Source organism: Gymnoscopelus microlampas (genome assembly GCF_963454915.1).
Source record: "Gymnoscopelus microlampas genome assembly, chromosome: 14".
Classification (NCBI taxonomy): domain Eukaryota; kingdom Metazoa; phylum Chordata; class Actinopteri; order Myctophiformes; family Myctophidae; genus Gymnoscopelus; species Gymnoscopelus microlampas.
This window is the reverse complement of record NC_139951.1, coordinates 29,413,935-29,426,523: the sequence shown is the minus strand read 5'-3', so window position 1 is coordinate 29,426,523 and position 12,589 is coordinate 29,413,935. Positions and strand designations below refer to the sequence as shown.

The window sequence follows — 12,589 nt, the reverse complement described above, 5'->3', positions numbered from 1 at the left end:
GCACATTTACCAACATCACCAATGAACTTCAGTGGTCTTTTATGAACAGCTACTAAATATGTTTTAGATGCTAGTTGGTTACTAGGAATTGATGGTGGATGCTAAAGAGATGAAAGGTGATTACAGAAGTAGGTCCTAGGTAATTACTAGTATGTTGCCACGGTGCTACTAGTTGGTTGATAGTACTACAATAGATGTCATCCTAAGTTACACAGAACAAACCAGTGTATGATGTAAGGCTGTGCTGCTTCAGAATGAATCAAGATACAGTATAACAACATAAAACATTGAGGTAACATAGACACACACCTCCTTATGGAATAACATTTACCTAGACACTTTATTAACCTTTTTTAAAACATTGAGGGAACATAGACACACTCCCTTATGGAAATACATTTACCTAGACACTTTATTAACCTTTTTTTAAAACAACAGTATTTAGCAAAAACAAAACAGTATTTACAATGAGGTATTTCTTATGGCTAATTTGCCAAAATTCAAGCTGAAATACTAAAGTAAATTCAAATTAAAGAGATATACATAATAAAGTTGTAAAGTTGCAAGTAAAACCACAATATAAGCACAAGTAATTAAAATGTGATTATTCCACATGATCTGAGAGGCTCGTTATCTTGTCATTTATCTTGTAAAAGCATTAAGTGATGAGTGTTGGCTCACTGTTGGAGAAGAAAGTGATTCTCTTGTCGACTCTGTTCTGCAGCCTTGGAGGAAGCCACATCAGCTGTTCTCCAAGAAGTGTGGCACTTCTTGCTATGTTGTCCTCGCACAGTCTACAGACAACAGAAAAGGGGTATAATTATTTTGTGCCAATGTCTTCCCAGAACACATGACACACTACGGGCCAAAATACACATCCAATCTGGGTATTAACAGTTTAAGCGCTCAAAACACAAAATGAATCATTCAAATTCGGGAATAAGAAAATATAAGATTAGCAGTTATGTCAATATACAATTGCCTTGAATTAATTTTGCGCATATCCCCCTACATTGGTGCTGTTAACACTGTAAAACAATTTGGAAAAAAAGGCTCACAACTCACTTTTTTGTGTTATGCAAAACTGTATTTATCCAAACTAAACTTGAATAAAGATAACATTAGTATGGTGCCAAAATATACAATTGCCTAACATATCCCCAACAGTGTCCACTGTGTAGTTGTGCAACAGGATGGATCAACACAAGGCTACTCGAGTATTACACAAAGCATTGCAATGTATACAAACAGTGGCGAGGGGCTTTAAGCATCTATATGCCCATTTCACATACTGTACACACGTCAAATCCAAAGTATTGCTCATACAGTATAGGTTTAGACTGGTAAAGCTCATTATGCTGTAACGTGCACTGGTCCAAGAAGGAACAGAGCAGAGGTATAAATAGCTCACAGACTTGTTTGTGTGGTAACTGCGGACTTTGTTAAAACGCCTAATCATCTGTGAATGCACGGCAGATGATGGAGGCAATATGAAAATGCACTCATACGGTACGTGCTGCCGATTGCACGTGCTCATGACGTAGTCATACAAACAAAAATGTGTGTGACTGACTGGGAATACATTATTATTATCCTCACATTAGGACTTAGGTGCATTAGCACCAGGGGCCTCATTCATAAAAACTTTCCTGGATTTAAGCTTAAGATCATTTCCCACATTGTATTTATGCTAGATTAATATAAAATACTTAAGACAAAGAAAATGGCATGAAGTCGTTTTAAGCAAGATTATGTCACCTTTGATTTATGCATTTCAAATGATCTTAAATTGGTTTGCACACGACTGTGGTTTACAGTCACCTTTGCCTCTGGAAAAGGGCCCGTGCCTCACGAGAAGTGTTTATTCAGACGGAACCACAGAAAATGATAAAATCAACCACACCTACAACCATAGGGACATTAATAGCGCACACAAAGTGCTCTTTAATGTGTGCCTGTTTGTCGGCTGTAAGCTGAAAATGCTTCTACAGTAGCTGCCAAGCTACACAGAATAGGCCATACCACAGTGGGTAGAGAGAGACCAAGTTCCCTCTGGAAAGTCCCTATAGCTAGGAATCCCAGGCTGGAGAGTATTTAGGCATCTCAGCACATAAATATAACAAAACATTTATTGGGAAATTAAAGTGACTCTAAGCCACTTATCATGAGCCAAAAGGTAATTCCCGTCTCTGAAAATTCAATTCTCTTCAAAGTGCACAGTTGACAATGTCTTCCAGTAAGACAGGAACAGCATGGTTGAGTTAATGCCAAACAAATAAATGCCATGCCAAAATGTCATAACATAGAGCTCTCTGCAGTTCAGAGGATGCACGCTGCTGTGCTACAACTCAACATAACGAACAGGAATTTGACTTATGCCTAGTCTGACTTGGATGTAGCGATACAATAATGTCCACATTCTAAGTAAGGTTTCATCAATAAGCACTTGATTGGCTTGAACGCAAGTGGTTACTTACAGTAGAACCCCAGATGCAATCAAAAATAATTGCATCGCTTGAATCACAGCAAAACAACTCAAAGGAAATATCCAGCTACATCTGTGTGGGAGATAAGCAAAACGTTCCTGGCAGATGGTTCTTACCTGGAGAGGGAGTACGGCTGTGTCTGGAAGAAAAGCAGGTCCTTGCAGTGCTGCTGACATGGAGCCCTTAAAACAGCAATCTGAAAAGAAAAGATTGATGGCATTACGGAGATTACGACTGAGACACAGCAGTGTCACCATCTCATACAGTTAAAATAAACAGTCAAATCCACACTCAATAATAAATAGAGACTAACTTGATGAACAGGTCTGTGAGGCATCAGACAAAACACTGGTCTACAACTTAAGTGAACAGTGTGTGTGTGTGTGTGTGTGTGTGTGTGCGCGCGCGCACGCACGCACGCACGCAAAAATATACAAATTATTATAGAAAATATGACCATTTTAAAAGATATTCAGAAGGTACTGAGCAGGGTAAATTTGGCAATTGAAAACTGTCCCACCCAGAGTTTTTACTCTTGCTTTTACATATGCGCTGCTGTCTGATTACACAGTCTTGGGTGGGAAATCCATGTAGGAATCATTGAGACCAGTTTACCTTATTAGGCCCCCATGAATAAAAGGAAAACATTACAGTGTAGTGTCATTCCTGTTTGAATGCTGAGTTCGATTCACACAGAAAAGCACTTTAACCCACTTACGGTAAGCTTTTTATTTGTATTATCATGTAACAGTTGTACTTAATAATGAATTAGCTAGTTATATACAAATTATGTCAGCAAAGTGGATTACATGGAAGGGGATCTCTTTGTTCGCCTGTGTAATGCATGTGATACTTTGCTTACATTTAGCTAAATCCCACATGCAAGAAAAGAGCTTGGTCGGTCTGTGTCACGTTCACTGTGACCATTCTGTGGAATTAAATCCAAACTTTTCATGGCTGAATAGGACAGTGTCTGTCAAAGAACCACAGTGTTCACATCCAGCTTCTACAGAGTCAAGTGACATGATCATTATGATGAAAGCAAAGTGTCAGCATGTCATATAGACCTACCGAATCCGCCAGGACGGAGAAGTTGTGGCTTCCACCGAACACAACTACGTCGTCATCCTTGCCCCGATATGCTGTGTGCCACAGTCTGGGGAGGAGGGACAGAGCAATGTCAGTTAGACATAGACAGATATAGCTGTTGATTTGCAGTCCATACACTGAAGTTGTGTTGTTCTGAACAGGTGTGTTTGTGTTTCTGTGCACTAGACAGTGCAAGAGAGACCAAAAAGATACATTTGATAGATAGCATTTGAGGATGAGAGATGTGGAGAAGTTAGTAATCGGGTCTTAGACACCATTTATGCAGACTATTCATGAGGAATAGCAATGGTGACTCGAATTTAGATCGCCCTCAACTAAAAAAAAAAACATTCTGATGGACAAATGCTTGAATATGAAAACATTGACCAAAGTCACATGGTGGCGATTTTGCTCTTACATCGTACTCATTGTACCCCCACCACCACATTGGGAAAGCAGGGGTGGGAAACTATGCCTGAGAAAAATATCCACTGTATCTGTATGAATAGTGACATTAAAGACAAGACAGGGTCTTGTGCAGTCTGGAGCCATGTGCGATGCCGCAAATAATGACATCAGACATCTCTATATTTGGGCAAAATTTGGGGGGCATTCATACAGGGGACAAACAGACAAACACTGTTATAGAATGCTGATCCCCCTGTTCCACACTGTAAAAATGCAGCCTGGCTCATTCTAGTTCAGAGATGGAATATAAATTAGAATGAGAAATGTTTTTCTGGCTTTGCGAGAGCCCCAACGTTTTTGCAATAAAAAGTAGAGATATTTGACCGATAACAGGACATTTAACAGCACTCGCATTTCAAGGAGTAATTTTCAGGTTAGAGCTTCAAGTTGAGGGTTAGAACTGAGGTCAAGATAAGGTTAGGGTTCATGCCAAGCAAGTTGCTCCAAGGATGGCTGGCTGGCTGTAGGACAGCTTACCTGGGCTTGTCCTCGTGTGGATGCTCCCTCTGTCTCCACTCTCCCTTCAGTGCATTAAACTCCCATGCATCACCTAGAACAGAAGCTTAACTCTAAGTATGGGGCACGCATGCATGCAGAAGACTTGTACTGACAGATTTAGGACTTACTCAGCGATGTTCCATCTATTGCCAGGCCTCCAAACATGAAGAGGTTGTTGTCTGCTGTAGGGGTGAGGGTGTGCATAGAACGCCCTATGGGTGCGCATGAGGAGGGGAACTCACTGGTATTGTGGAGATGAACAAACGGCAGAATAAAGCACAGAGCAGCCGTGGTCAATGAAAACATTGGAAAAACTAGACAGTGAACCAAGTTATATGATTAACATTGTGCTACTTTGACCTACATTTTATGTACAGTAGCACAGGTGCTAAACAAATCATTTCTCGTTTTTCGTATTAGAGTCACAACATTCTTACATATGTGTCCAGGTCCAAGTGTCCAGATCCAAGCAGTACATGTCCAACTCTTTAGTTTCCTGCAAACAAACAAAGACACATGAGTGATAGCAAATGAAAAATAGTTTTTTTATATATCAAATCAGTCCAAACCTTCACAAGCCATCAGTAAGAAAGTCAATTCCATCAAAGCAACCTTTTCTTAAAACAAAGATCTCTGCTTCAGCAAGATTGACTAATGCACAATATATTATATATACTATATTTAACAAATTACTTATTTGCTTATTTATATCAAGTGTGCCGTATATTACTGTATATTATGGCAAATGTAGGAAACGTGATCTGTTAGGTGGAGGGGTGGGGGGGCCTGGCGAGAGTTTCACTACATAATTCCCATCGAAACTGGGTTTTCTGTTTCAAATATTTTTTTTGTGAATCACAGGATAGGATTATACATTTCTGTTCACATACATGGATTGCTTCCTTTTTACACTCAAACTTAAATAAAGACAGGTGAAGCTGAGCATTTCTCTGATTTCCCTGTCATAATTAGGATCCACAACCACTAAATAGACAGAAATCAATAGTCAACCTCATCCGTTGTAACAACGGTGACATAATCTGTCTTTGTTCCAGGAATTCAAACGTTTTACATGATTAACTCATAATATATTTTGTACGCTTGGGTCCCTGGGAGACTTTAAACCCTGCTCTGGATGGTGTCAGCGTGCTTATTCAGTTTTTCCACATTTCCCTGTCTGCTGGGAAACGTCTTCACTTACTGTGACTATAGACTGCTCCAGAATTGTATTTATTCACATGAGAGATGCAGTTAAACAACGCACTTGGCATTGATCGAGTCCACTCACCAAGCCACCACAGACGTAGCCTTTACGCCCCAGACTGGCGCTGGCATGGCTGCCTCTCGGGGCAGGAGCAGGTCCCTAGGGATGACAGAGGTGAGAGGGGACATGCAGTCATTTACAATAAAGTGACCACTTGAACCCTAGCCTAATTATTCTGGGGATAGCATTCGACGAAAGATCTAATACATCGGCTATTTTAGGCGAAGACATTCAAGTGTAGTGAAAACATGACAGGACCTAGTATAGAGCCCTTGGTAATCCAGTCAACTAAGTATAGGGTTTACGTGATTAAATAGAGTAGTGATTCAGTAGTAAATGCAGACTAGCTTGATGTACAGGTTTTATTTTAAGGTTGTCTGATCCCTCACAGACCTGTACATCAAGCTAGTCAGTATTTAGCAAAAGTCCTTACTTCATAACCCCAATTACACACAGCCTTCTCACAAACCATCCGTAAAATGTTTAGGATTCTTTTTTCCATCTTCTTTCATATCAGTTTTATTGTAGAGGGCAGTGAGGGATAGATGAGATTGAATCCGGGTATTGAACCAGGTATTGACTCTTTGCTTGGAGAAAACAAAGATATAGCAACTTTGGGCAAAATAAAATCATTGCTTCAGCTCCATCATGCAACGTTCAATCTGTGCTCTTTTCAAACATTGTTTGGCATGCACTTTGTTGGTATTTGCCCGAGGCGGTACTCAATCTTAATATACTATAGTAGACAGCCAGGAATGCCCCCCCCCCCCCCCCCCCAAGATTCATGAAAAGGGGTTATTTAACATTTTTTTGCATTTCAGATTTTGATCTGCAAGAAAGTGGAGACATTAAAGTAAAAAATAGCGTACTGTAGCCTACACCAGGCAGTGATGAAGAGTAATGTGTTTTTCAGCAAGAAATATGTGGGCTTCTGTGTTCCAGTGTGCATCTATCTCAACATAGTAATTATCGCCTCCCCGAGGTAATCATAACTAAACAGCTGGATCAATCTGTTCAAAGACATTTTACATACCATTTTATTTGGTTTTATTCAGACAGAAAGGAGGGAGTGAGAGAAATTCCTGAGAAAGTCAGGAATTGAACTTGGGATTTTGTGGTTGACACTAAAACTGAGCCACCGCCCCAGTCAATTACTCCCGTAGCATATAAGGCTGTGTTGTGTACAGAGAAGAGACTCAGGCCCCGTTTTGGACGACAACGGTCTCTGGAGAAAACAGCAAAATAAATGATCAGATGTGCCGCCCGTTTAGACGGCAACTGTGTTATCGAGGGTTGAAACCGCAACAAAGTGAAAATCCCTTCCAGAGTGGAAATCTTTTAAAACGTTCCGCTTCCCGTCTTCATGTAAACATGCAATACTGGGGAACCCACAAAACGTGTGACGTTATGTTTCGCATAACATTTCACGACAGGAAGTAGAACGGAAGTGGCTAATACGCATGCGTGACTGGTCTATCTGGCAGCGCGTCACCACCACCTAGCCACCTGGCATGCACACTACAGCGTTTTCAATCACCGTTGCGCCTCCTTCAAAACGCAGAATAAAAAGTGAGAACGCAACTGGACTTTGATGTTTTCTCTAGACACCGTTGTCATCCAAACGTGGTCTTAGTCCTCTCACTGAGCATTTTTCAATATTACAGAACAGATGACCCGTACTTTACCTGAGTCTCCGGTTGGGTCCATGTAGCGGTGCGAGTGTCAAATTCATGAACCTCGTTGTTCCAGCCCCAGCATCTGTAGAATGTGGTTCCGATTGCTGCCTGTAGGACAAAGATTACAACATTTTAAGATATGAGTCATGATAAAAAATCTTATAGAATTCACAGCATGATACCAACTATAATTGTTACCCTAAGTATTGATTGACATGGACATCTTAATGGACAAAATGCACATGCTTAAACACATTTGTACATATTTGTCAAAAGGACAAAATACAATAAAAGTTGAGAGATTATTTCCATTGTGGTCGTTTGAGATAATGTGAAAACTGTGTAAACTGTTGCTGAGCACTGTGCGTGTGTGTGTGTGTGTGCCTGTGTGTTTCCCTCTTTCTGTTTGGGGGGATGGGGACATTAGTGCCAAACTAAGGACATGGGAGTATCTAAATCAACTTGTACTTTGATAACTCTACAAGTAATCGCAACTACTACAATTCTGGACCCGAGTTGGCTCTGTACTTGGAGTGCTTTTTCCGGCTACACCAAATCTCTTTGCCAAAAAATTGTCAATCTACAAGCTACCCAGCATATGGATGCTGTGGTTCAAGAGCTTAACGAAAGATTGGTTGTCAGTTATTGGTAGTGTAACATGACAGTTCTAGTATGAAGAACAATATTAGATTTGATATTCATACAAATTGTATCTATTTCATCTATCTAGAGATAATCTCTCAAGAACAGATTCAGCTCTCCGCTTGAATCTGTCGGGGGGGTTCATCATATCGCGTACGCACTGGCCTACAAGTGGGCGTGCCTTCAGGAAGCAGACCAAAACCCCGGTTTCCTTGCGCACGGGTGCTCCATTTAGCTCCCCCCAGAGCTAAGTGAAATAGTAAAAAACAGCAGAGGGCGCCGTTTTTCCTTTTTTATTTGGCGATGGGTTCCCAGATTGATCTAGAGATGACTGATCTTCTGCAGTTCTGTGTTTTATTTACCCAGGCGGTCTCCTCAACAACAAAGCTTGACGAGGATGAGTTACGGATTTCCTGTAGGGTCTTGCATCCATACCCGCCAAAGTAGATTAGCCTACACCAGGAAAAATAGAGTAAATAGAAATGAAAATAAACTGGCAGAAATTATTATAACACAAAGTCCTCTAGTAAAGATGTTCTGAATGCATGGCAAATTTAGACCCAACACATATTTCCTGAGTCAGAGGTAAACATTATGTACATTCAATTTCAAAACATCTCAGCTTTATCTAAATCTGTTTTACATGTTGAGGTGCGAGCATTTTAGGTACACATTTCATGTTAAGGACCCCCGTTTGAAAAGATTTTGTGCCAGGGACCCCCATAAGAGAACACCCCATTTTCAAATAGCCGAAATATAAAACAGGACATAAGTGTTTAGACTGTTCCAAGGACCACTGGGGGTCCCCACTTTGAGAACCAGGGGCATCTACAAATTAACCAGGAATGTGAAAAACCTGTGTCGGCACTATAATCTTCACAGGGTTGGTCAATGGATCAGCCAGGGGTGATTGTCAGACCAGGTGTGCGAGGTGGGGGCAGTTTTGTGGGACAGTGGCTTGAAAGACGCTGTCGATGGTAATCTGAGAAAGGTTAGACAGGCAGACCTGTCTCTGTGTATCCAGCAGCTGTGTCTGTTTCGTGGTGAGGGCGTCAGTCCTCTGGTGTCTGTCACACTCTTCCAAGTGTAGGGCTCCTCTCTCAAGTCAACACTGTGGAACTAATGCATAGGAGCACAGGTTGACTCTACAGACATTAACGGGTCGGCAAGTAAGTTTGGCCTTGGGCCAATGCTTTTCTAAGCCATTAGATGGCAAGCCAGAACACAATCAATGGCTAATATTTAGAACTGGAGCATGCGACATACCGACATATGCGACATGCGACATATTTCTATAAAAGTTAAATAAAGATCTGTGAATTATTACTGCACACTGAAATATATGTATGTGCAATCCAAGTAATCAAATGTTACAGGTGCTGATAGAAATGTTTGTGTTATGATTTTGTGCAGGCCCCATCCTTGAATGTGGCAGGATATTTAGTTCATCAAAAAAGTTAAAAATAAATATTTTATCTGGAAACAGTCACTCCTTTTCAAACAAGAGATATGTCATTGTCCTTAGATACAGACAGAATCAGTGTATTGTTTAAGGCATGTAAAACACAGTTTTGTTTTTAAACGTGAGAGAAGTTTTCCATCTAAAAGTCTAAAAGAGGGAAGTTGACAGTGAAAACAGAACATTCAAAAGGAGAATGGAAGGAACTATCCATTCATCCTACCCAGTTTCATTAAAGCAGAGCCATTGTGTATTTAACTGTCCATATCCTACATATTGATTGCACTATGATGGGTTCAGCACCACTGTGCTCCCCGCTGCCTGATTTGTGTGTCTGTCATTCACTCTCAACATGAAGAAAAGTATAATAAAGATTAAGCGTGCGTGAGTGCGCATGCGTGTCCGCAACTGGTCGCGGCCCACATCAAGTCACCTTTTGACCAATGTGGCCCTCACCCTCAAATGAGTTTGACACCCCTGAATGTGGGGCTGTTAGTCAAATACTGTAAACTATTTACAAAATAATTTCGTAAACGGTGATGTGCTATATAATATTCAAAAAGACAGATACAGTGGAGCGCTGCTTTCACTTCTCACAGAGGTTGTTGCTCATATTCCCTTCTACAATAAGACACTCACTTTCCACACCCTTGTCTGTCTGTCTGCCTGCCTGTCTGACTGCATGCTAATCAGCCTCGCCAAATAATCAGGCTGCAGCAAGTTCTGCATGTCACAGATAGTTTTCATATCAGTGTTACAGGGTCAGGCAAAACAGAAAACAAAAAACAAGTCAACCAACACCCTTCCCTATGGCCTGTTGTTAGTGACGCATGAATATGATAATTAATTAGCAAAACAGCTCAGTCGGGGGTTATGGATCAAACCACAAGGCCCCTCGGGCCCAGGCAAACCCTACCTGGTTGGTGTAGCCAAGGGAGTCGCACCCGGCGAACATGTACAGTGTGCCGTTGAGATAAGAGCTGCAGAATCCTGACAACTCTAGAGGGACCTCCCCCGTTATCCCCCTGAGCTCCCTGGTCGCACAAACACAGAAAAGAGGAAGATAAATAACTGAGATGACAGGTTGGGCAAACAAACACACATGCAAATCTAAAGAGTAATAATGCGGTTCATTTTGGTAGGTCTTAAAGAATGCAAACACAACCTGTTAAACCCCCTGCCCCCAACCGATGTGATGTTGACATGAACAGGGGGCCTATTTCACCTGATAGAATGAAATATCGTGATACATTATCAGATAATGTATCACGATATTTCATTTTATTCATTTTATCTTACCATGTCCCAGTGTCAAGATGGCAGAGCCACAGCTCACTGCACGGCACCAATACATCTTGTTTGTTATGTGCCTGTTGGGAAACAAAGTCAAGTAATAGAATCAGACAAAATGTGTATTTCACCCAGCAACATTACACTGAGCAGAGGTGATCTTCACAATGTAGTAAGTCAGGATGAACTATTTACGAGCCAATTTTATTGTCTATAATAAGGCTTTATCTGATTTCTAATCTACTGTTGGAATTATTGTTCTCTACTGTGACTGTCCTGTATATTCTTGTACAAGGAAATATTACTGACACAAGTTTAACCACTAGTCATATTTTATACTTGAGCTATTTGAAAATAGCCAATTTTTTGCTCTGTCATTTATTCAGATTTTATTTTTGATCTTTAAGATTTTTGAAAATATTTTTAAAGAATTAGGTTATTTTACATGCCCAAAATAGGGACACCATGTTTAATGTGGAGTTGAGACAACGTTCTATGCATAAGCTCAATTTCCTTACATGATCCCCTCTTTGCAATAAAGTTCTTCTGATTCGAGACAGGGAACAATGCATTATAGTTGTTTTTTACTTTGTGGGACAGTACAGCAATGAGTTATGGATGGATTTTTCTAGCTAGGTAATATTTCTTGATCAACACTGTTGTAAACCTATATTGGGTGAAACAAAGCATATTGGCCTGACATTTAAAACATACAAATTAATCTTGTCATGCATTGTTCAGTTCTATAAAGACTACGACTCAATGCTGCTGCCTCAGAGATGGTTCTCTAGATAGACAACAAGTGCTGTTTTGGCAACAAGGTGTTCATTTGCGATTAAATGCAAGAATGGGCAATTCTTATCAATGTTACCCTTAAAAATAGGCTTCATTTGGGATTTTCCTTTGGAAGGTGTAGGCTGCGTGACGGATATGCAGATGAGATAATAACAACCTACTTTGCGCAGGTATAGTCAGTCAGTCAGAATGTAAAAACTAGGTTAAGTGACATCACATTCACATGTAACACCACAAATAATTTATATTAATGAAACGCATCTTACGCGATAACCTCCCAGAACGTGAAGTATGTTGTCCTCAATAAAGGCAGTGTGGCTGCTTCTCTCCAACTGGTCCTGCGCGTCCATCCTCCCCCTGGTTGGCTGGTGCTCCTCTCCTCTGGGGCACAACTGTTGACTTGAAGACTTCCACCACCACAACACAGGAATGCTAACAGGAAACACCGGACACCACGACTGGATGAATGGGGCTGTTCTTGTTCTGACACAAAAATAAATAAAGAGGAAAAACCAGTCAGGGGAGGAGATCTGGTTGTTATAACCCCTCCCGAGTCCTTAGTGTTACTTACAATCCCATGTCATGTTGAATATTCGAATAACAAAACGCTCGCCCAAAACACAGTCGCCCCGGGGCAAATCCGGCGACCTCGGTCGCCACCTGGTATTCCTAAACGTAACCTCAGTAGTAAGTGAACTATGGCTAAACGGTAACTTAACCTTATTCCTAAACGTAGCCTATGGCTATTCTAAACATAACCCCAGTAAACTTTGCCTAAACCTAACCTTATTCCTAAACGTAACCTCGGTAAAACTATGCCTAAACCTAACCTTATTCCTAAACCTAACCTCGGTAAAACGGTGCCTTTTCCTTGACTTAACCTCAGTAAAATTATGCCTAATCATAAACTTATTTCTATTCT

At 40.8% G+C, this 12,589-nt stretch overlaps 1 protein-coding gene across 1 annotated transcript; it reads right to left on the bottom strand.

Moving 5' to 3' along the window:
• Positions 1-327: 327 nt before the first annotated feature.
• LOC311060543 (kelch domain-containing protein 1-like) lies at positions 328-12,134 on the bottom strand. Its single transcript, XM_084078779.1, has 13 exons — positions 11,934-12,134; positions 10,882-10,952; positions 10,499-10,616; positions 9,130-9,242; positions 8,486-8,576; positions 7,491-7,589; positions 5,830-5,904; positions 4,979-5,037; positions 4,670-4,782; positions 4,521-4,593; positions 3,558-3,642; positions 2,603-2,682; positions 328-794 (listed from the first exon to the last, which is right to left on the bottom strand). The coding sequence occupies exons 1-13, from the start codon at positions 12,015-12,017 to the stop codon at positions 659-661; spliced, it is 1,197 nt and encodes a 398-aa protein (XP_083934905.1). The 5' UTR covers positions 12,018-12,134; the 3' UTR covers positions 328-658.
• Positions 12,135-12,589: the final 455 nt, after the last annotated feature.

Coding starts and splice junctions, on each gene's coding strand:
- LOC311060543 (XM_084078779.1), bottom strand. CDS start 12,017: ATGGACGCGCAGGACCAGTTGGAGAGAAGCAGCCACACTGCCTTTATT. Junction 7,590..8,485: donor TTGTTGAGGAGACCGCCTGG/GTAAATAAAACA, acceptor TTTGTCCTACAG/GCAGCAATCGGAACCACATT. Junction 795..2,602: donor CAGCCGTACTCCCTCTCCAG/GTAAGAACCATC, acceptor TGTTGTCTGTAG/ACTGTGCGAGGACAACATAG.